A 22,383-nucleotide genomic window follows, 5' to 3' on the forward strand; every position below is an offset into this window, starting at 1 on the left:
TGAATCCTTGCAGTCATGAAAGCTTCAAATCTAGAATGAATAAAAGCGATGAGTTGTGTGTGGCTAGGCTGCAGAGTGGGTTGAGTTCTCGGTCTAGACTCTAGCGTGGGTGTTGAGGTCTCGGTCTGCGCTTTAACACTCCTTGGGGGCACAGCTCTGACCCAAACGCGCATGCAGACCAGCAGTATCACCACTTCCTCTCAATATATACGATATTCTCACCTATCTAGATTTGAAGTTTTCGTGACTGCAGGAATCCGTACTCTTTGGTTCATCATCGGGTGGGATGACTGCTTGTGTTGCGATCGAAACGTCGTCATTTTATTGATTTTATTTTATACCTACGTGACTTTACCGAAAGAACCAACGAGTATGGATATTGCCACCTGTCAAAAGTGTACCAGACCGTTCACACGTGCGTGCAGATGACACCTCTTAGTGCACAGTATATGCGTACAAAAATACAGTAATTACATATGTAGCTACCTACCAATAGTAGCCGACAGAGGTGGGACAAAGTCATTGTTATGCAAGTCCAAGTCGAGTCGCAAGTCATCAAATTCATGACTCGAGTCTGACTCGAGTCCAAGTCACATGACTCGAGTCCACATCTCATAGGTGGGACAAAGTCATTGTTATGCAAGTCCAAGTCGAGTCGCAAGTCATCAAATTCATGACTCGAGTCTGACTCGAGTCCAAGTCACATGACTCGAGTCCACATCTCATAGGTGGGACAAAGTCATTGTTATGCAAGTCCAAGTCGAGTCGCAAGTCATCAAATTCATGACTCGAGTCTGACTCGAGTCCAAGTCACATGACTCGAGTCCACATCTCATAGGTGGGACAAAGTCATTGTTATGCAAGTCCAAGTCGAGTCGCAAGTCATCAAATTCATGACTCGAGTCTGACTCGAGTCCAAGTCACATGACTCGAGTCCACATCTCATAGGTGGGACAAAGTCATTGTTATGCAAGTCCAAGTCGAGTCGCAAGTCATCAAATTCATGACTCGAGTCTGACTCGAGTCCAAGTCACATGACTCGAGTCCACACCTCTGGTAGCCGATGCATCGGAGAGAATGCATTTGCAGGTATATTACTACACCTGTTGCAGCGTGTGTGTATGTGTAGAGGAGTGAGTGACGTCACGGGGAGTGACGTCGGGGGGAGGCCCTGTGGGACGGTGACGTCAGAACCCTGTCCCCTGGGGAGTAGATTCGAGGGCGTCCCTTGTTAGGCGTAAGCCCCCAAATAAATTCTAGATTTGAAGCTTTCGTGACTGCAAGGATTCATATTCTTAGGTTTTTTCGGTAAAGTCACGTAGGTCAAAAATTAAAATTAATAAAATAAAAATAAAAAATCACGACGTTTCGGAGGCAACACAAGCTTCCGTCTTCAGGTGGAACCGTCACAGCCCGACAGCTGTATCAAGTAAAAATGTTTATTTTTTTTTACTTTTTTACATTTTTACTTGATACAGCTGTCGGGCTGTGACGGTTCTACCCGAAGACGGAAGCTTGTGTTGCCTCCGAAACGTCGTGATTTTTTATTTTATTTTACTTTTATTAATTTTCAATTTTTATCCCCAAATAAACTTGGCGTGAGCCTCCTACGCCATCACAAATGTATGTATACATCCACCTGCCAAACGTGTGATTATGTCTGGCGAGAACCGTATAATTTTTCTTGTGTATATGTGCACAGGTTGTAGAACGTATCATTTGTATATATATACCCCCGAGTGGTGACGACATCACTGTGTGGGTGCGTTTCACTTGTAGTGTACACATGTACAGAAATATGTATATAGTTACTTGGCAAAACACGCACGCGCATTCGTCGATCAAATTGGTGATGATTGTTGCAGCTGAATTGGTGGCAGTGGTGCACAGTTAACAACACATTCATCAATAATAATATATGTAATGGGTGACGTTTCGGGAAATGGCCCTTCGTCAGTCATGTGCAATGAAGAAGGCCCATAGCCCGAAACGTCACCTCTTGTATATAGTTTTCCGATACGTTTTTGTATTAAGGCCACGGCGTTTGTTGACGACTGTGTTGAGATTTGTGCACAAGTAGAACCTGTGCGTGAATGTGTCACCTTTTATCGTGATTATTGTGGACAATCCGGGGCCTTCATTTCAGCCGGGTCTGTCCGGGATCCGAAACCCGGAAAATATTTGCTCACCCGGCACATCACATCCAGTATACACGTCTCAATATATGTCTGTGGCTACTCGTCACGTGCGTTTCTCTAGTTCTACCAGTCGCCTGGGAAATATAAAATGAGAATGTAAGCCCTGGCTACACCAATATATCGATGTACACATACAAACTTAGAAAGATCGATCGATCTAGAAAGGTCAAAATTGCATGCCGAGTGGGCGCTTGTGGGTCAGAAGCCAACATACGGGAGTGGGGCTACTCTAGCGGCTCACTCTCCCACTTCGTCATCCAAGTGCTGTTAGCGAGTAGCAGGTGTGAAGAAGGCCGGCACGGCACACGAGGGGGTGGGTGGCCAGCACCGCACCCGGCCACACTCACACACTCACGCACGCATCCACTCACACACACACTCACTCACACACACATGCATCCACTCACACTCACGCATCCACTCACACACTCACTCGCACACTCACACACACACCCGCACACACTCACACACACATTCACTCACACACTCGCTCACACACACACTCACACACTCGCTCACACACACACTCACACACGCACTCACTCACACACGCACTCACTCACACACTCACACACACTCATACACACTCACTCATACACTCACACACTCGCTCACACACACACTCACACACACACTCACTCACACACATACTCACACACTCACACACACTCATACACACTCACTCATACACTCACACACTCACTCACACACTCTCACACTCACACACACATACTCACACACTCACTCACGCACTCACACACTCACTCACGCACTCACACACACTCACAAGTCACCAAGTGGGAGGAGCGAGGCTCCCTCGAGCGACCGCGAGGCCCCCGCGTGTGACTGCGCTGAGACACGCACCGTGGAGCATCTCTTGCTCCGTCTCCTCCTGGGAGGGGCCGTGCACCATGGCGGTGGCCCGGGCCTCACCACAACTACAACCATCACCATCATCATCCTCACGAGCCATGCTCTATCCACTGCTAACGACCTCGAGCCTCGAACCAGCGGTGGCCATACATACTCTTAGGTTTTTTCGGTAAAGTCACGTAGGTAAAAAACTTATAAAATAATAATAAATTAAAATAACTCAATTAAATCACGACGTTTCGGAGGCAATACAAGACTCCGTCTTCAGGTGGGACCGCCACAGCTAAATTTACTGATACACCACCTGAAGACGTGATTTAATTGAGTTATTTTCATTTATTTTTATTTTATTATTTTTTTACCTCCGTGACTTTACCGATGAAACCTAAGAGTATGGAATCCCTGCAGTCACGAAAGCTTCAAATCTAGAATCAGCGGTGGCCAATTCGTGGATGGCAAAGAGATTTTGTTTGTGGATCTCAGGACAAATCAGAACGCCGCCATAAGTCGACACAAATAACACTGGTCAACAAAAAAAACATTTTTTTTGGCCTGGACTTTTGCAGCTGTTCTAGACTAATTTCAGGGTGCTGATTCCAAATCTGATCTCAGATTTGCTCTATCACATCTCATTTTATGCTATCGGCATACCCCATTTTCATTGATTTTACCCGAAATTAACTCTGTCACTTATGATTGCAAGTTGTTGCGAGTCAGTGACTGCTTTAGTGTTAAAATATGGTGCTGTATTTTTAGGATAGTGTGTTTATAATAACATTTTATGTAGATATCCACATTTATTTAATATTTTTCTTCTGCAGTTTTTATTGAAAATGCAATATTTGATATCTCAAAAACCTGATGTGATAGACAAAAACCGATGCCAGATTTGGAATCAGCACCCCAAAATTGCCAGAAAAAGTGTGTTGACCAGTGTTATTGATGCGCCTGATGGCAAATGGAAATTCCCGACGAAAGGACACATCCGTGAAGCCAGTGGTTCTCAAACCTGTTTCTTTTGGCGACTGTTACCTCCCCCCTTGTTGAATTTAGTTTGCCTGACCCAACATGGTCATGCTAAATAAATGTTCGAATAATGAACATCAAGTAGTTTAAACAATTGTCCATTATTGCGAAGCATCCTAACTATCTCGTAACTGCAAGAGAATATTTTTTTTAAGATCTTGGAAACCACAATGGGTTTAGAAAGGTATTTTAAATGGTTCTAGGTTACCATTTGGATAAAAAAAAAATTTTACCGTAGGTAATTTATATTGGCAGATTCATGTGTGATTATTCACCAATGCTTCTCACGCATGATGTAATTTCACACCTTTATAAATCACCACACGTACCACCGGCTGAGAACCACTGCGCGTTAAGTTGTAACTTTTATTACCTACTAGCTGTAACTACCCGGCTTCGCCCGGGACTTGGATTCACAACGCCCGGCCGCCTTTGTCCCCCCCAGTGGCGATGTTCACACCACAGCAGTTACTCGTTTGAGGCTGCGTCGACCTAGGGGAGGGCCCAGGAGCGGTTCAAATAATCGTCACCGGTGGTGGCCGTGAGCGGGAATCGAACTCGGGTCGCCGGGTTCGTAGCGCGGCGTAGCGCTAACCACTACACGACAATGCGTTACGCTTCCACGTGCGCGGGTCACGTGACAGATGTGACGTCACAGCTCACTTGCCGTGCAAATAATCAATGCATTATTGAGCTCTCCCCCCCCCTCACCCCCCCAAAAAAATCAAAAGTGTATTTTCATAATGTTTGCATGGTGTGCAGTCTGGAAAGTACCCACATGGCAAATATCCTGTTTGTTGCATGTCGGGAAGTACGCTAAACATTTTGAACAGACACACATATTCACAACTTTGCCTTTTATATATATGTGGGGATGTGGGGATGTGGGGATAAATGGCGTTAGTACTTGACATGTCTGTCGTGCAATGTTACAGAGTTACATCCATCGCCGGTGATTGTTTAGCGGTAGCTTTGGGGCCGCCCATAAATGACGTCACGCGATTTTGGACAATTTTTTACCCCCCCCCACCCTTCGTCACACGTCACAAAAAGTCAGACCCCCCCCCTCAAATATGACGTCACAAAGCTCTGCCCCCCCCACCCCCCCAAAATAAAACATGCTTCAAATCGCTTTAAACTATTATCATTGTAGTGCGTATTTAATGTGGCGCTGCACTCTGATGTAGGAGAAAACGTTTATTAAAAAGTAGAACGTGTCGTCTATATTTATTTAAAGTTGCGCATTTTGATGTGACGTCCCATTTCTCACCACCCCCCTCTAGGTGCGTGACGTCATTCATGGACGGCCCCTTTCTGGTGGTGGATCGCGACGGTTCCCCTTGAGAGCCAGTAGCTCGCTGTGTCAGCCACCTCTGCCGTGTCGGCTGCGAATTTAATCTGTCCACAAAACGTGTCCAAAAGTGCCAGAGAGTCACGCGCGCGCCTGTATATCCCTCCGTACCTATAGCAAGCGACGTGTGTGTGTTTGTGGTTGTGTATGTACTTCACCGGGCGTGGTGCTGGCCACCCACCCCCTCGTGTACCGTTCTGGCCTTCATAGGTGCTCGCTAACAGCACTTGCCCCTACAGTCTGTGCAGGCTATACGGGGGATCTTTATCTTTATCTACTTCACGTGGTCTCAAAGTGCACCTGGCCTGGCACAGACGCCTTGGTGAAGTCACCGTCACTTCGTGGCGAATGGCGGGGTCGTGGTGTTGGTATTAAGGGGAGCGGTAGTGTAGCGGGTAGTGTAGCGGGTAGTGTAGCGGGTAGTGTAGCGGGTAGTGTAGCGGGTAGTGTAGCGGGTAGTGTAGCGGGTAGTGTAGCGGGTAGTGTAGCGGGTAGTGTAGCGGGTAGTGTAGCGGGTAGTGTAGCGGGTAGTGTAGCGGGTAGTGTAGCGGGTAGTGTAGCGGGTAGTGTAGCGGGTAGTGTAGCGGGTAGTGTAGCGGGTAGTGTAGCGGGTAGTGTAGCGGGTAGTGTAGCGGGTAGTGTAGCGGGTAGTGTAGCGGGTAGTGTAGCGGGTAGTGTAGCGGGTAGTGTAGCGGGTAGTGTAGCGGGTAGTGTAGCGGGTAGTGTAGCGGGTAGTGTAGCGGGTAGTGTAGCGGGTAGTGTAGCGGGTAGTGTAGCGGGTAGTGTAGCGGGTAGTGTAGCGGGTAGTGTAGCGGGTAGTGTAGCGGGTAGTGTAGCGGGTAGTGTAGCGGGTAGTGTAGCGGGTAGTGTAGCGGGTAGTGTAGGAGTTCGATTCCCGTTCATGGCGTAACAGCAGTGACGATTATCTGAACCGCTCCTGGTGCGGCGTGTAGTAAACGTCGCCACGCTGGGGAGACAAAGGCGGCCGAGCACCTTTACTGGTTCATACTCGTAGTTTTTTCGGTAAAGTCACGGTCCCACCTGATGACGGAGACTTGTGTTGCCTCCGAAACGTCGTGATTTTTTATTATTTTATTTTTATTCATTTTAATTTAATTTTTTTACCTACGTGACATTACCGAAAAAACTAAGGGTATGAATCCTCGCAGTCACGAAAGCTTCAAATCTAGAACCTTTACTGGTCACCAACTCCCTCTTCGTGGCGTGCCGGCCTTCATAGGGTGGTGCTACTCGCTAGCAGCACTTGCCCCAACAGTCTGTTCAGGCTACACGGGTGGCGGATCTCTATCTTTGTTTTCGTAGCTACTGGGGAAGGGTTCACGTGGAATGTGCGCTGCAGCTCCCCTGCCTCATCATCACACGCGCCCACATCGTGCGACTCTGTGGACCGGTGCATTTCATTCGAGATTTGAAGTTTTCGTGACTGCAAGGATCCATACTCTGTGGTTTCTGATGTACTCCACACCCTCCCCCGCCCCCCTGTCTCACCCCCCCCCCCCCCTCTTGCCTTATATAATTTCTTGTTACGAGCAGCTTTTGTCCACTCCAGCAAATTATTTCTTGCTGTGGCTGTCCCCACCTGATGGCGGAGGCTTGTGTTGCTTCCGAAACGTCGTGATTTAATTGAGTTTTTTTATTTTGTATTTTATTTATTTTCTATTTTATTTTCACCTACGTGACTTTACCGAAAGAACCAAAGACTATGGTGCATTTCACTTTGCTCGCACCTCTGTCGAATCTCGTCGCGTACCCGTGTACCGCACGCTCTGTGGCGACCTACCGTACGCGTCGTGAGTCGTAGTTGCATTATTACCTGGGACCTGCATCATACGCCGATGTATGTTCAACTTCTTTCGCGCCGTACGTCGGCAACCGTGCTAATCGGAGGTGCGGGGGATAGACATATACACATGTATATACACGTGTCCAGAGGTGGGACAAAGTCATTGTTATGCAAGTCCAAGTCGAGTCGCAAGTCATCAAATTCATGACTCGAGTCTGACTCGAGTCCAAGTCACATGACTCGAGTCCACATCTCATAGGTGGGACAAAGTCATTGTTATGCAAGTCCAAGTCGAGTCGCAAGTCATCAAATTCATGACTCGAGTCTGACTCGAGTCCAAGTCACATGACTCGAGTCCACACCTCTGCACGTGTCACTCGGCATGTGTATTACCTGCATGTATCAGCACATGTATGGACCTCTATCTCCATACATGCATGTACCTGTCACACTTCACATGTGCATACCTAATTGTCGCTGTGCATGTATGGGTCAGGGAACGATGGCCGTCTCTTTGCGAGCCTCTGCTGTCCCCCAACTGCCTGACCCACCGTGTCCCCTGCGGTAGTGTTTGTGATCGTGATCCTCGCTACCTGACAGACACGTCCGCAGGCCCCCGTGCGGCTCCTACGAGGGGCCGGCCCTGCTGCCGCCCGGCGGCCCCACGGGCCCCGGCTCGCCGGGCGGCCCCGGGGTCCCCGGCATCCCGGCGAGGCCCCTTTCGCCCGGCAGCCCGAAGTTCCCCGGCGGCCCCTCCGGGCCGGGCGGCCCAGCGGCCCCCACGGGCCCGGCCGGCCCCGGCGGCCCCGCCGGACCCTCGTCCCCCGCGGGGCCCGGCGGGCCCTGCTCCCCGGGGTCCCCCTTGATCCCGGGGCTTCCGGGCGGGCCCTGTCGGGCCAGGCTGCCCTTGGAGCCCGTCAGGCCCGGAGCCCCCTTGGGGCCCTGCTTGCCCTTCTCCCCCGGCGGGCCTTGGTCGCCGGGCCTGCCGGGCTCGCCCGACGGGCCCGCCGGCCCGTCGTTGCCTGCGTCGCCCTTGTCGCCTTTGGGGCCCGGGCTGCCCGGTGGGCCCCTGATGCCGGCATCCCCCTTGGGGCCCGCGGGACCTGCAGGCAGCACGTGGCGTGGGGGAAGAAGGCGGGGCGGGGGGTATGACAAGGGGAGAGGGGTTAAGGTTGGTTGTATCGGAACTGATGAGATCCTGCGAGAAAAACCCAATCCTTGAATCTAACACCGACATGACTTGTTGAATGGAACTCGATCTCCGGACCCCACTGAACTCCCAACTCGACCTCCTGATGCTCCGCCAGTGTATCACCTGAACCTTCACCCCACCCGACGACTCTGTACCCATTGGATTCTGGGCTCCACAGCTCCGTCTGGGGGTTTCTCAAAGGGGTTCATAATGGCTGTGTCAGAGCACTGATCTAGCACTATTGAGAGTATGCAGTCGAGATGAGTACTGGATGGCTCACCATCACGGCCTGGTAAATATGTGCACATTATCACCTGATGTGGAGGAGGCAATCAGACTCAAGGTTAATGTCCAGGCCAGTCTTCCGTTCCCTCCCATCCGGTCATATCACGCAGTCCGTCCAGTCATCCGTGTTAGTCCATTCCCGTGTTCGATGCAATCCAGTCCGGCCGCACCTGCCCCGCTGCCACCACAGCTGCCCGGCTCACCCTGCAGCAGCGTGAGGTTGCGGTAGAGTTGGTCGTGGTAGACGTCCACCCGGCGCAGCTCCTCCACCACCACCGAGAGGTTCGCCACCTCCACGTCGAGGCGGCGCTGCAGGTCGCCGTGCGCCGCGAGCAGCGCCGCCGCGTCGTCGCGCAGCCTTGCCAGCGTCTCGTTCACCAGCGCCAGCTCCTCCGCCCGCGGCTCCGAGCGCCCCCCGCATGCCTCCCGCACCTGCCCCAGGTACGCGGCGACGCCGCGCAGGTGCCGATCCGTGCCGTTGACGGCGCCACGAACGGCGCCCAGCTCGGCCTCGCGCGCGTCCACTCGCCCGTCCAGCGCCTCCAGCCGGGACGCCGCCAGCGCCTCGGCACGCCGCAGCCGCTCGCCCAGCTCGAGCAGCGCGTCGTCCCGCGCGGCGCACTCGGCGCTGACGTTGGCGAGCTCCCCGCCCAGCTCCGCCGCCTGCGCCCTCGCGTCGCCCGTCGCCTCCTCCGAGCGCCGCAGCAGCTGCGCCGCCTGCGCCGAAGCGGCCCGGAGGCCCGCGACGGCGCCGCGCAGCTCGCCCTCGCCGGCGGCGCCGCGCTCCAGCAGGCGGCTGAGGTTGCGCAGCCGGCCCCGCGCGCCATCCGCGTCCCAGCCGAGGCGGGCGGCCGCCGCCTGCGCCGCCGCGGTCAGCGCCGCCTGGCGCCGCAGCTCGGCGTCGAGGCGGCGCAGCGTGACGTTGTGGGCGGCGTGGGCGGCGGCGGCGCGGGCCACCGAGTCCTCGAGGGCGCCGACGGCGGCGCGCAGGGCGGCGTCGCCCGAGCGCCGCTCCTCCAGCGTGCGGTCGAGCGCCAGCAGCAGCGAGCGCGCCGAGTCGGCGTCGGAGCGGGCGGCGCCCAGGGCCACGGCGGTCGAGCGCTGGGAGGCGTCGGCCAGCGCCAGCGCGTGGGCCTGCGCCTCTGTGGCCGCCAGCGCGTGCCGCGCGTCGCTCTGCAGTTCCCACATCTCGTGGCGCAGGGACGCGATGGCCGATGAGGTGGAGCGGTTGTGCCAGGTGGACTGCTCGTCTGCGCACGGCCGAGAGGGAGGCAGAGACGGCGGGGGGGGGGGGGGGGACACGAGCGAGAGAGGCGCGGGTGGGAGATGTCGTCCATCTCAGCCGGGCGGCGCGAGTGCCGAGTCGAGCGTGGGAGCGTACGACGAGACGGCGCATGGCAGCATTCACCCTCAGGCACAAAACCCCTCGGGCCCCTGCTGGAAAAAACCTCAAGCGAGCCCCCTTCCTAGGGGTCCCTCCTGGAAAAGCCCCCGTGAGAGAGCCCCTTGACAGTCAACGTCGATCTGCTGCAGCCATGAGGCCGACCTCTTAACCTCCCTGTATCCTGTCTCCTCTATTATATCCCCTGTCCCTCCCCCTGTATCCCCCACGTGTCTTCCCACGTCTGTCCCCTGTCTCCCTCTGTCTCATCCCCATCTCACCTGTGCCTCACCCTGTATCCCCCATGTGTAGGCCTCGTCAAGGTAAGGTAAAAACAACGAGCCTACCTTTACCCTACCTTTAACCCTTACCCCATACAAATGACCGTATTACAGGGTAATTACTGGGGTACTACACATGAAAAGGTTTATAACAGGTAAATGCTCTGTAGAGCGCTTTATTCATATAGAATACTCTCGATGATTGCAATTAAAAATGGAGGCCTCGGACTGCGCCACGGAGCTTTTAGTGAGTGGTAAACAAGGTATTCACCGGGTAATTCTTCCGCGCTACCTTTACCCTACCCTTTACCTTACCCCTCGGCATGTCGACACCTTTACCTTTACCCCTTTTACCCGGTAAAAAGGGTAATTGACCTTACCTTGCCGAGGCCTACCCATGTGTCCTCCCATGTCTGCCCCCTGTCTCCCTCTGTCTCATCCCCATCTCACGTTGTGCCTCCCGCTCCCGTCTCGCCGTGTCTCACCTGCGTCTCTCAGGCTGGACTCCACGCTGGCGAGTTTGGCCGTGTAGTTTGTTTGCACCGAGAGGATGTCTCTCTCCAGCAGGTCCATCTTGGCCATGGCTGCAGGCACGGGACGGGCACGGGACGGACAGACAGACGGACACGGACACAGGAGAATACAGAAGAAGAAAACGGATATAAGTATTCGTGGTAGAATCAGTCGGTAGGCCTCTGACATGAACGGTGTTGACAAGTCTTGTGTTACGTCGTCCTCCTGTAATAGTTCCTGGAGCAATAGGGTTAGGGACTCGTGGTATAAAGTCAACTGTTGCCGCAGCGTTAGGGTTAAGGGCCGGTGTTGTATAATAAAGGTCGTGGAAGCGACTTCTGGAATCCGGTCTTTATTTGTCTTTCGTTCACAACACTCCCATCTTACTCCTTCACACTGCTGACAGACAGCGTAAGAGGGAGAGAGAGAGACACGCACGGCCACGTGGCAGCCTGGACCCCGCTCCAGCGTGGCCTCACCCTCCGTTCGTTCCAGATCTGACCACGTGTTGTTCGTCTCCATCACTTTTAATACCTGGGTCACGTGGTACCTTTCCACCAATCCTGGTGAGCCTCTATGGAATCTTCTAGACTCCATGGTACGCTTCCAGGACCACGCCCCTGACTCGTCCCCCCATTGGCTGTGGCTAAAGCCAGCAGAACCAATCCTCTACTTACAGATGTCACCTTCCCATTAATTCAGGGCCACGCCCCTAGACTTCTCCCTATTGGCTATGGGCCAGCACCGGCAGAGCCAATCATCGTACGAGGTGTAATTCAACAGCAACCCGGATATGTCCTCACATTACAGTTGTACGAGTGACGATGGGGCTAGCGGCAGGCCTGTGCCAGGTGTCAGTGTTTGGACGATGGGGCTAGCGGCAGGCCTGTGCCAGGTGTCAGTGTATGGATGATGGGGCTAGCGGCAGGCCTGTGCCAGGTGTCAGTGTTTGGATGATGGGGCTAGCGGCAGGCCTGTGCCAGGTGTCAGTGTTTGGATGATGGGGCTAGCGGCAGGCCTGTGTTAGTGTTCGGACTGTGTCAGCGGTAGCGCGGGTGGTGTTGGCGGCGTACCAATGGAGCCGAGCGCGGCGAGCGTGACGGCCAGGGCGGCGCACACCACGTAGAGCAGCACCACGGCGCTCTTCAGCACCCAGGGGTCGTGGTGCCGGCCACAGCATCCACGCGCTTCTTGGATACCTGTGTAGTAGGTTCAAAGAGACTTGGACGACGTAGTCGGAGGCACACTTATTTATTAACCGTTACACTCTATACAGGCCAAGGTATACAACACTCTAAGGGGTAACGGCCCCTTCACCCGTCTAACAGGGAGATCCCACTATCTCTATCCCGGCTAGCCTACTCCCAGGTCCTCCACTCGAGAGCTAGGGGAGGCTAGCTGATCCAGCTCTGGCCAAGCTGGGATCACGGCACCCTGAGTCCCCAGACCGGCTCTTTCAAGAACATCGGCTCTGGGCTCTCGGGGCCACGCCACTGGCTTGCCCTGGTCGGTCCTTAGAAGGATGGCGATCCAGGGGAGTCCCAGGGCCTATCTAGCCGGTCTTCCTTCTTCACTGGTTTAAGCTAAACACTGAACCCCGAGCCCACCGGCTCACCGCCTTATATAGCAACTCCCCCCCCGAGGGGTGGGGATTACAACGCCGTTTCAGCCCCTCAGGCTAAACGATGCGGACGTGAATGTAAGCATCCTTTCGCGTGCGGGCATAACCACCCCTGGTCTGTTTGTTCGCCCTCCCGTAACACCTCTACACCTGCAGCAGATGGGAAAAAAATTGCGCGCACACAGCTGGGGTGACGGGGTGTAGATGATGATGTTGGTGGTGGTGGTGGGGGAGTGATGTTTATTTATCATCATCATTAGACCTCCTTTGCCAGTACCAAAATATAATAATAGGGGGTTTTTCCCCTTTTTTCTAGCAACAAAACTGACACCTTTTTACAAGGATTCATGTCTGCATTAACCACAAATGCAAACAAAAAACACACTGATAATATATGCATTGTCCTTGAAACTGATTGGTCCACACCAGGGACGGCTATCATAGTATGTTTTTTGTTTGCATTTTGACTGCAAGTATTGTGGTTAATGCAGACATGAATCCTTGTAAAAAGGTTTCAGTTTTGTTGCCAGAAAAAAGGGAAAAAAACCCTATTATGTTTATTTCATGATGCATTATGCTTGTTTAGGGTTCCGATCTCGCATGTGTGGGTTCTTGTCCGAGCGCTCAAGTTTCCTCCTGCGTGTGAACGCTCAGTAACTGATGGGTGACACCTTAATATACATGGAGGAACGCAGAGCTTGGGCAATTTGTTGTGGCGGCGGCTCATTGCGTGGCTGCTGCCTTTCCCGCTCCTCGCCTTTGGTTTCTCGTCCTGGTGCCTGTCGAGTCTTTCTCTCTCGACGAGAGCGAGCGAAGGCCGTGCAATGGTGGCGCGTTCGTTACAAGTTGAATTGTTTATTCAAAGGGTGTACGTCGTCACCTTCTCACGTGACTCTTTTTCAGGAGCGTCCTGACAAGTTTTTGCACTGGGGGGGAATGGGGGGGGGGATGATCGATAGGTCGAATGCAACCGAGTAATCTGTGGGTACGTTTGAAATATTTTGCCAAATTTAGACCGTGACGCCGGCACACAACGGACTACTCTTGCGAATGACGTCAGGGGATCTTTAACGTCTGTAGTATATGTACGGTCTATGCACCTGCAGTATTAACCAGGGCGGCTGCTAGATTCGAACTGTGAACCTCTGCAATAAGCAGTGAATGCGTCCCCACGAGGCCACGTGTGATGATAATGATGGGAATTATCATCATCATGGTGGGATGATGCTGCTATTACTGCTGATGATGAAGAGGATGATGAGATGATGGTGATGATGATGTGGGTGCTGATGATGAGGTGGATGAAGAGGATCTGATGTTAATGACGATGATGCTGCTACTTATGATGATGCTGATGCTTCAGCTGCTGTTCGTGAACATGATGATGCCGAGAATGCTCGCTGATGCTGCTGCTGTTGGATGATCACGGAGATGTTTATGCTGCTGCTAACGACGCTACTGATGACGATGATAGTGATGGCGCTTCTGATGCTACGAATGATGTTGCCGCTGCCGTGAATGATGATGATGTTGCTGCTGATGAAGATGATGTTGGCGATGATGTCGCTGCGTGTCCTCGGTGCCGCTCGTACCAAAACGCTTGTACCCGAAGGATGAGGCATCGTCCTCGTCGCCCGCGTCTCCGTCTGCACAGGCGGAAGAGCCGACAATGTCACAGCGAGGGTGGGGGGGGGGGGGGTCAGTGGTTGGAGGGGGGCAGGTAGAGGGGGGGGGGGGCAGGGGACACGGGGTCAGGGGGTCAGGCAGTTGGGAGAGATCAGGGGCTCGCAAAGAGACAGCCATTGTTGCCTGACCTATCCATGAGCAGCAGCAACAAGTAGGTTTGCACACTGAACCGCTTTTTGTGTTTTTTGTTCTTCCCCCGCACCGCCGATCAACGCGGTTGGCTACGTACGGTGCGAAAGAGGTTCAATATATATACACATCATGTGTAGTGTGATAGAGGTACATGCATGTATAGAGATACAGAGGTCTACACGTGTTCTGAGATATGAAAGTATACACGTGCATAGTGACAGGTATATTACACGTGTAATGACAGGGTGACACCTGCCGGCCTGTAAGGGTCATTACGGCTATAGCTGCAATACATAACGCCTTAAATTTCGATGTAAAGCTTTCGTGACTGCAGGGATGCATCTTCTTGGTTCTTTCGGTAAAGTCACGTAGAAGGGAAATAATAAAATAATAAAAATAAAACATAATACAATTATTCTCACGACGTTTCGGCCACAACGCAAGCAGCCGTCCTCAGGTGAAGAACAGGTCACCTGAGGACGGCTGCTTGCGTTATGGCATGTGTAGCTATACACGTGTGTGCAGGTGTACACGTGTGTGCAGGTGTACACGTGTGTGCAGGTGTACACGTGTGTGCAGGTGTACACGTGTGTGCAGGTGTACACGTGTGTGCATGTGTACACGTGTGTGCATGTGCATGTGTACACGTGTATGCATGTGTACACGTGTGTGCAGGTGTACACGTGTGTGTAGGTGTGTGTAGGTGTACACGTGTGTGCATGTGTACACGTGTGTGCAGGTGTACACGTGTGTGCATGTGTACACGTGTGTGTAGGTGTACACGTGTGTGCATGTGTACACGTGTGTGCAGGTGTACACGTGTGTGCAGGTGTACACGTGTGTGTAGGTGTGTGTAGGTGTACACGTGTGTGCATGTGTACACGTGTGTGCAGGTGTACACGTGTGTGCATGTGTACACGTGTGTGTAGGTGTACACGTGTGTGCATGTGTACACGTGTGTGCAGGTGTACACGTGTGTGCAGGTGTACACATGTGTGTAGGTGTACACGTGTGTGTAGGTGTGTGTAGGTGTACACGTGTGTGCATGTGTACACGTGTGTGTAGGTATACACGTGTGTACACGTGTGTGTAGATGTACACGTGTGTGTAGGTGCATGTGTACACGTGTGTGCATGTGTACACGTGTGTGCATGTGTACACGTGTGTGCAGGTGTACACGTGTGTGGATGTGTACACGTGTGTGCAGGTATACACGTGTGTGTAGGTATACACGTGTGTGCAGGTGTACACGTGTGTGCAGGTGTACACGTGTGTGCATGTGTACACGTGTGTGTAGGTATACACGTGTGTACACGTGTGTGTAGATGTACACGTGTGTGTAGGTGCATGTGTACACGTGTGTGCATGTGTACACGTGTGTGCATGTGTACACGTGTGTGCATGTGTACACGTGTGTGCATGTGTACACGTGTGTGCAGGTATACACGTGTGTGCAGGTGTACACGTGTGTGCAGGTGTACACGTGTGTGCAGGTGTGTGTAGCTTGCAACCCTCCTGCCCCTCCCCCGCTCCGGTGCGCACAGCTGGCGCGCACGTGTCCCGGCCCCGGCGACCACGTGACCACGGGGCCCCCACGCGCTCCGCGGTGCCGGAATCGATTCCTCGCAACGTCACCGCCCGCCGTGGTCATCGCGGCGATTCAAACAACGGAATCGATTGACGATCCACGATCGCTTTTCGATTCCCTATTCGTGTTAACTGGGCTTCGAATTCACCATTCGGGAGCCGTGACGTAACGTTAGGGGCTAGGGTTAGAGCTTAGACCTTTATCTTAGGGTTAGAGTTAGGGACCGTCCATAAATGACGTCACGTACGTTTGAGAAATGTGACGTCACATCAAAATGCGCAACTTTAAATAAATATAGACAACACGTTCTACTTAATTAAATAGACTTTTTAAATAAATGTTTTCTCATACAACATCAGAGTGCAGCGCCACATTAAATACGCACTACAATGGCAATAGTTTAAAGCGATTTGAAGCATGTTTTATTGGGGGGGGGGGGGGCAGAGCTTTGTGACGTCATATTTGAAGGGGGGTTTTGACTTTTTGTGACGCCGTGTCACGAGGGGGGGGGGGTCAAAAATCGTCCAAAATCGCGTGACGTCATTTATGGACGGCCCCTTAGGGCTAAAGTTGCAGCTCGAGTTAGTTCTAGATTTGAAGTTTTCGTGACTGCAAGGATCCATACTCTTTGGTTTTTTCGGTAAAGTCACGTGGGTTAAAAATATAAAATAAATTAAAATGAAAACAAATAAATTAAATCACGACGTTTCGGAGGCAACACAAGCTACCGTCTTCGAAACTTCGTGATTTAATTTACGTGTTTTCATTTTAATTTATTATATTTTTTACCTAGGTGACTTTACCGAAAAAAAACAAAGAGTATAGCTAGAGTTAGGGGTTAAAGTTAGAGCTAGAGTTAGGGGTTAATGTTAAAGCTAGAGTTAGGGGTTAAAGTTAGAGCTGGAGTTAGGGGTTAAAGCTACAGCTGGAGTTAGGGGTTAAAGTTAGAGCTAGAGTTAGGGGTTAAAGCTACAGCTGGAGTTAGGGGTTAAAGCTACAGCTGGAGTTAGGGGTTAAAGTTAGAGCTAGAGTTAGGGGTTAAAGCTACAGCTGGAGTTAGGGGTTAAAGTTAGAGCTAGAGTTAGGGGTTAAAGTTAGAGCTGAAGTTAGGGGTTAAAGCTACAGCTGGAGTTAGGGGTTAAAGTTAGAGCTAGAGTTAGGGGTTAAAGTTACAGCTGGAGTTAGGGGTTAAAGTTAGAGCTAGAGTTAGGGATTAAAGCTACAGCTGGAGTTAGGGGTTAAAGTTAGAGCTAGAGTTAGGGGTTAAAGTTAGAGCTAGAGTTAGAGGTTAAAGTTACAGCTGGAGTTAGGGGTTAAAGGTAGAGCTAGAGTTAGGGGTTAAAGTTAGAGCTAGAGTTAGGGGTTAAAGTTAGAGCTAGAGTTAGGGGTTAAAGTTAGAGCTGGAGTTAGGGGTTAAAGCTACAGCTGGAGTTAGGGGTTAAAGTCAGAGCTAGAGTTAGGGGTTAAAGTTAGAGCTAGAGTTAGGGGTTAAAGTTACAGCTCGAGTTAGGGGTTAAAGTTACAGCTAGAGTTAGGGGTTAAAGTTAGAGCTGGAGTCAGGGGGTTAAAGTTAGAGCTGGAGTTAGGGGTTAAAGTTAGAGCTAGAGTTAGGGGTTAAAGTTAGAGCTGGAGTCAGGGGGTTAAAGTTAGAGCTGGAGTTAGGGGTTAAAGTTAGAGCTAGAGTTAGGTGTTAATGTTAGAGATAGAGTTGGGGGTTAAAGCTACAGCTGGAGTTAGGGGTTAAAGTTAGAGCTGGAGTTAGGGGTTAAAGCTACAGCTGGAGTTAGGGGTTAAAGTTAGAGCTAGAGTTAGGGGTTAAAGCTACAGCTAGAGTTAGGGGTGAAAGTTAGAGCTGGAGTTAGGGGTTAAAGCTACAGCTGGAGTTAGGGGTTAAAGTTAGAGCTAGAGTTACGGGTTAAAGTTAGAGCTAGAGTTAGGGGGTTAAAGTTACAGCTGGAGTTAGGGGTTAAAGTTAGAGCTGGAGTTAGGGGGTTAAAGTTAGAGCTAGAGTTAGGGGTTAAAGTTAGAGCTGGAGTTAGGGGGTTAAAGCTACAGCTAGAGTTAGGGGTTAAAGTTACAGTTAGAGTTAGGGGTTAAAGTTAGAGCTGGAGTTAGGGGGTTAAAGCTAGAGCTAGAGTTAGGGGTTAAAGTTAGAGCTAGAGTTAGGGGTTAAAGCTACAGCTGGAGTTAGGGGTTAAAGCTACAGCTAGAGTTAGGGGTTAAAGTTAGAGGTAGAGTTAGGGGTTAAAGCTACAGCTACAGTTAGGGGTTAAAGTTAGAGCTAGAGTTAAGGGTTAAAGTTACAGCTAGAGTTAGGGGTTAAAGTTACAGCTAGAGTTAGGGGTTCAAGTTAGAGCTAGAGTTAGGGGGTTCAAGTTAGAGCTAGAGTTAGGGGTTAAAGTTAGAGCTGGAGTTAGGGGTTAAAGTTACAGCTAGAGTTATGGGTTAAAGTTAGAGCTAGAGTTAGGGGTTAAAGTTAGAGCTAGAGTTAGGGGTTAAAGCTACAGCTGGAGTTAGGGGTTAAAGTTAGAGCTAGAGTTAGGGGTTAAAGCTACAGCTGGAGTTAGGGGTTAAAGCTACAGCTAGAGTCAGTTTGGGAACTTAGGTTAGGGCTAGAGTTAAGATTAGGGCTATAAATAGGGCTAAGAGTTAGGGTTTAGGCTACTTTTAGGCTTAGGGCTAAAGGTAGGGTTAGAGCTAGGTCTGTGGGTTATAACCAGGAGGTTAGAGTTACGGGTAAAAGCTAGGATTATGCATCGGTGTTAGGTTTAGGGATGAGGGTTAACGTTATTGGTTAGGTTTAGCGCGAGGGATAGTGGTGTGTTTTAGTGCTCGGGTTAGGGGTTAGGTTTCGTGATAGGGTTCGACCTATGGTTAGGAATATGGCTTAGGTGAACTGCTCTGGTTAGAGCTATACTTTAGTTTAACATTTATGTTAGCTCCAGGAGTTTAGACCAGTACCCGTAATTGTCATTATAGTGGTGAATAAAGGGCTACTGCTTAGGCTAGGGTTATTTCTGGGTTCAGGCTTAGCATTAGGGCTAAATGCATATTAAGCCAAACTCGGCTGTGTGGCTCCACATATCAATAGTAATATTCTAGTCCATCAGCGCCTATTATTAAATGCCCATAGCGATAGAAACCCGCAGCATTCGTTTTAGCAAGCACAAACTCTGGACCGCCTTTGACATTCTGTGTTCTCATCAGCGGAGGTCAGGTTCGTTGCACAAATGCTACCACATTACTGGATGTTATCGGCAAGAACACTCCACCTAATCCACGGGACCCCATTCAACGCGACAACGCAACGCAGAACACAAATTCATGACGCGTTTCCGTGAAGCTGATGAGGCCCATTCGTGGTACATGATCCCGACCTTCTGACCCGACCTGGAGTCTAACCCCTGACGGTGGCTGCAAGGCAGGTCCCTTACCCCTCATCATGATGGAGGCTCCGCACCGTCCCTCGATATCCACCGCCACTCGGGTCCAGACCTCCACTCCCACCTGGAGGTGGTCTTCTGCTGGATAAGGGGACCTTCTTAGTGGGGATGGATGGACCCTCTGTAGCTGGAGATTGTTGAGTCGGACCTTGTCCTAGAGTCGGAAGCTTCTCGATTAGGAGCTTCTCAACCAGGACCTTTTTCTGGATCAAGAGTGTCTGGAGCCGCACCTTCTTTGAAATGAAGATCTTCTTCGTCTTGGTGGGATGGGCCTTCTGTAGCTGGAACTTCGCCTTGCAGCCGAACCAAAATACTTCACAGCACCTTATCCAACATCCAGACCTTGCACTGGGGCCAGTCCTTCTCTTCAGCAGGGCCTTCTGTTTGAGTCGGACCTTCTTCTCGATGAAGACTTTCTCTTAGATCTGCACAGACACTCTCTTTGACACGGACCTTGTTATGTGGCCGGATCTTGTTGTGCTTTTGTCGTTTAGTCGGACCTTCCCCTAGAGCCGGAACCTTCTCGATCAGGAACTTCTCGATGAGGACCTCCGGGAGATCTGGTTCTCGATTCCAGGAACCCGTCCCTGGAATCACAGCAACTATGTGTCTGTGTGTGTGGGTGTGTGGAGCAACACTGGCCGAGTGTCTGCTCCGTCCTCCTTCTCAGCCGAGCTGCGGCAAGAAGGGGGGAAATGAGTGGTGGGGGAGCCAGGATCCAACTCCCGCAGGGGGGAGGGAATGGGGGCAGAGGAGGAGGAGAAGCAGGAGAATGAGGGGGGGCTGCAGATTCAAACCCAACCCCCACCTCGCATTTTTGCGGGCGAGGGAGTCGAGCCACAGGAAAGGTTGTTTGGGGATGGGGGGAGAGGAGGGAGATGGAGAGATGTGAAGGAGAGAGTGGAGATTGGGGGGTGAGATGGCGGATGGAAGAGAGAAAGAAGAGAGGGGAAGACGCGGGAAAAGAGAGGGAAGGTGTAAAGACGGAGGAGCAGAGAGAAGGGGAAGATAGAGGGGGGAGAGAAGGGGGTAGAGGTGGGGGAGTGAGACAGAGCAGAGAGAGGAAAGAGAGAGAGAGAGGAAGAGATGTGGGGGGGGGAGACATGGAGATAGTTTTTTGCAGCCTCCCACTCTCTATAAACATCTAAAACTGCTGATGAGGCAGGGTGACTGAGTGAGGTTCATCAGGGCCAAGTCCTACTATGCCAGTACCATGGAGATGCTGTAGCTTTGTCTAAATAGCTTTGTAACGGCCGTGTCTGAGATAGCCTGGGTTCCATCAGCGCATCATCAGCCATGCGATATATCCACTGCTGGATGGAGGCCTCCCCCAGCCCGCCGTCGTTCCCCGCAGAACTCGAGATTGAACGATCCGTTTAACTCCTCCTGCACTTGAGCGAATTTCGTCTAATTTTGCAATATTTTGCGTGTACCTATCCGCGTGTATTGGGATTTTTGCACAGCGTTGGTGAAAGACTTTGCAGTTTTTTCTGGATTTTTCTGTTTGCACATAGTCACTTTAAGATGTTTTCTTGTTCATGTTTTTGTTTTTTTGTTTGTTGCGGTTGCACCCGATTCAAGAGCCAAATGGCTCACAGGGCTATACCGAATAAATTAAACTTGAAACTTGTCTCTCTGTCCTCCACGCTGGGCGTTTTCGACGTTCTACAAAGATATTCACAATGGCAGTGCCGGTGACACTGTGCCAAATCCTCGCCCCGGGGGCCCTGGACCTGGGACCCTGGATCCCCTTATCCCCCCCCCCCGACTCTGGACACCCCCCTGATAACTCTCCCAGCCCCTCCTGCCCCCCCACCCACCGTCCCCCCAGACCCCCTCCTAGTCTCGGAACGTTGGGCCCCTGAACTATGTAACCCAGCACTGTTGAGATCCTGGGTCCGATCCTTGCTTTTTTTTATTGTCAACAAAGGCCTCCCTAATTATATTATATTCCTTCCTTGCCCCTGTCCAGTAGTATAACATCCCAGTAAACATTGAACGCTGAGTCAACGGTTCCAACCGCGTGCCAACTTGGGTCCGACGTTGCATGTTTACTTGGCTCTGAGCTCTGTGATGTCGTCCCGTTGCTGCTTGACGTCTCCCCCCGCTGTCTTGCCTCGGCCTCTTTTGACTTCTCTCGTTTTTCCACTTTGCAGTGAATATTTTGAGGCTGGGCTGTCTCTCTGTCTCTCTCTGTCTCTCTCTCTGTCTCTCTCTGTCTCTCTCTGTCTCTCTCTCTGTCTCTCTCTGTCTCTCTCTGTCTCTCTCTGTCTCTCTCTCTGTCTCTCTCTGTCTCTCTCTCTGTCTCTCTCTCTGTCTCTCTCTGTCTCTCTATCTCGGCGGTTTTGTAACGGCCATGTCGGTGCATTCAAACATCGCTACTAAAGAACTTGGATTTTAAGTTTTGGGCGTGGGTGTCGTCGCTTCAGGGACTCACACAGCGGTCGTTGTCAGAAACAGACGGCTCCAATAAAGCAAAAACTGGGGTTGAGTCCACGTTTGGGCCGCCCCACACTTACATCGAATTTTCCACCACCATGCATGCACACGTGCATGATGCAGTCACGCTGCCGGCCTTCAGAAAATCCGCACTGACCCAAGTGTGGTGAAGTATGGTCAAACAACCCCCCATGGCACCGCACAGGCGTTTGAAGGCGCTCGTCCAACAGTCGAATTGCCAACAATATCTGCACGGCATGTGTAGCGAATATATTTAAAGATACATTTAGGATTTGTAAAATGCAATGCAGCGGCATGGGTATGACAATGGAGCGGTGGTGCAGTGGTTGGCGCAGTGTTCTCCGAAAACCCGTCGACCCGAGTTGGATTCCCAACCACGGCTAACAACAGCGACTAGTTTAGAGTGTATCTGAACCGGTTCTTAAGTTCCCCGGCCTTCCCATCACCAACCCGAACTGTCCAGCGTGGTGAAGTATGGTCGAACATGGAGTGACAAAAGCACCCACGTGCCACCGACATAATAATAATAATCGTGTGGTGTGTAACGCG

General features: G+C 51.5%; 1 protein-coding gene across 1 annotated transcript; it reads right to left on the reverse strand.

The window, feature by feature from the left end:
* Positions 1-6,977: 6,977 nt before the first annotated feature.
* LOC144940642 (collectin-12-like) lies at positions 6,978-20,280 on the reverse strand. Its single transcript, XM_078866905.1, has 6 exons — positions 19,366-20,280; positions 14,118-14,171; positions 11,978-12,103; positions 10,877-10,975; positions 8,933-9,979; positions 6,978-8,355 (listed from the first exon to the last, which is right to left on the reverse strand). The coding sequence occupies exons 1-6, from the start codon at positions 19,373-19,375 to the stop codon at positions 7,880-7,882; spliced, it is 1,812 nt and encodes a 603-aa protein (XP_078723031.1). The 5' UTR covers positions 19,376-20,280; the 3' UTR covers positions 6,978-7,879.
* Positions 20,281-22,383: the final 2,103 nt, after the last annotated feature.

Source organism: Lampetra fluviatilis, chromosome 23 (genome assembly GCF_964198595.1).
Source record: "Lampetra fluviatilis chromosome 23, kcLamFluv1.1, whole genome shotgun sequence".
NCBI lineage: Eukaryota > Metazoa > Chordata > Hyperoartia > Petromyzontiformes > Petromyzontidae > Lampetra > Lampetra fluviatilis.

Excerpts from the sequence above, each read along its gene's own strand:
- LOC144940642 (XM_078866905.1), bottom strand. Across the intron at positions 10,976-11,977 it reads CGCCGCGCTCGGCTCCATTG|CCATGGCCAAGATGGACCTG; the intron begins GTACGCCGCCAA and ends CCGTGCCTGCAG. Across the intron at positions 9,980-10,876 it reads GTCCAGCCTGAGAGACGCAG|ACGAGCAGTCCACCTGGCAC; the intron begins GTGAGACACGGC and ends GGCCGTGCGCAG.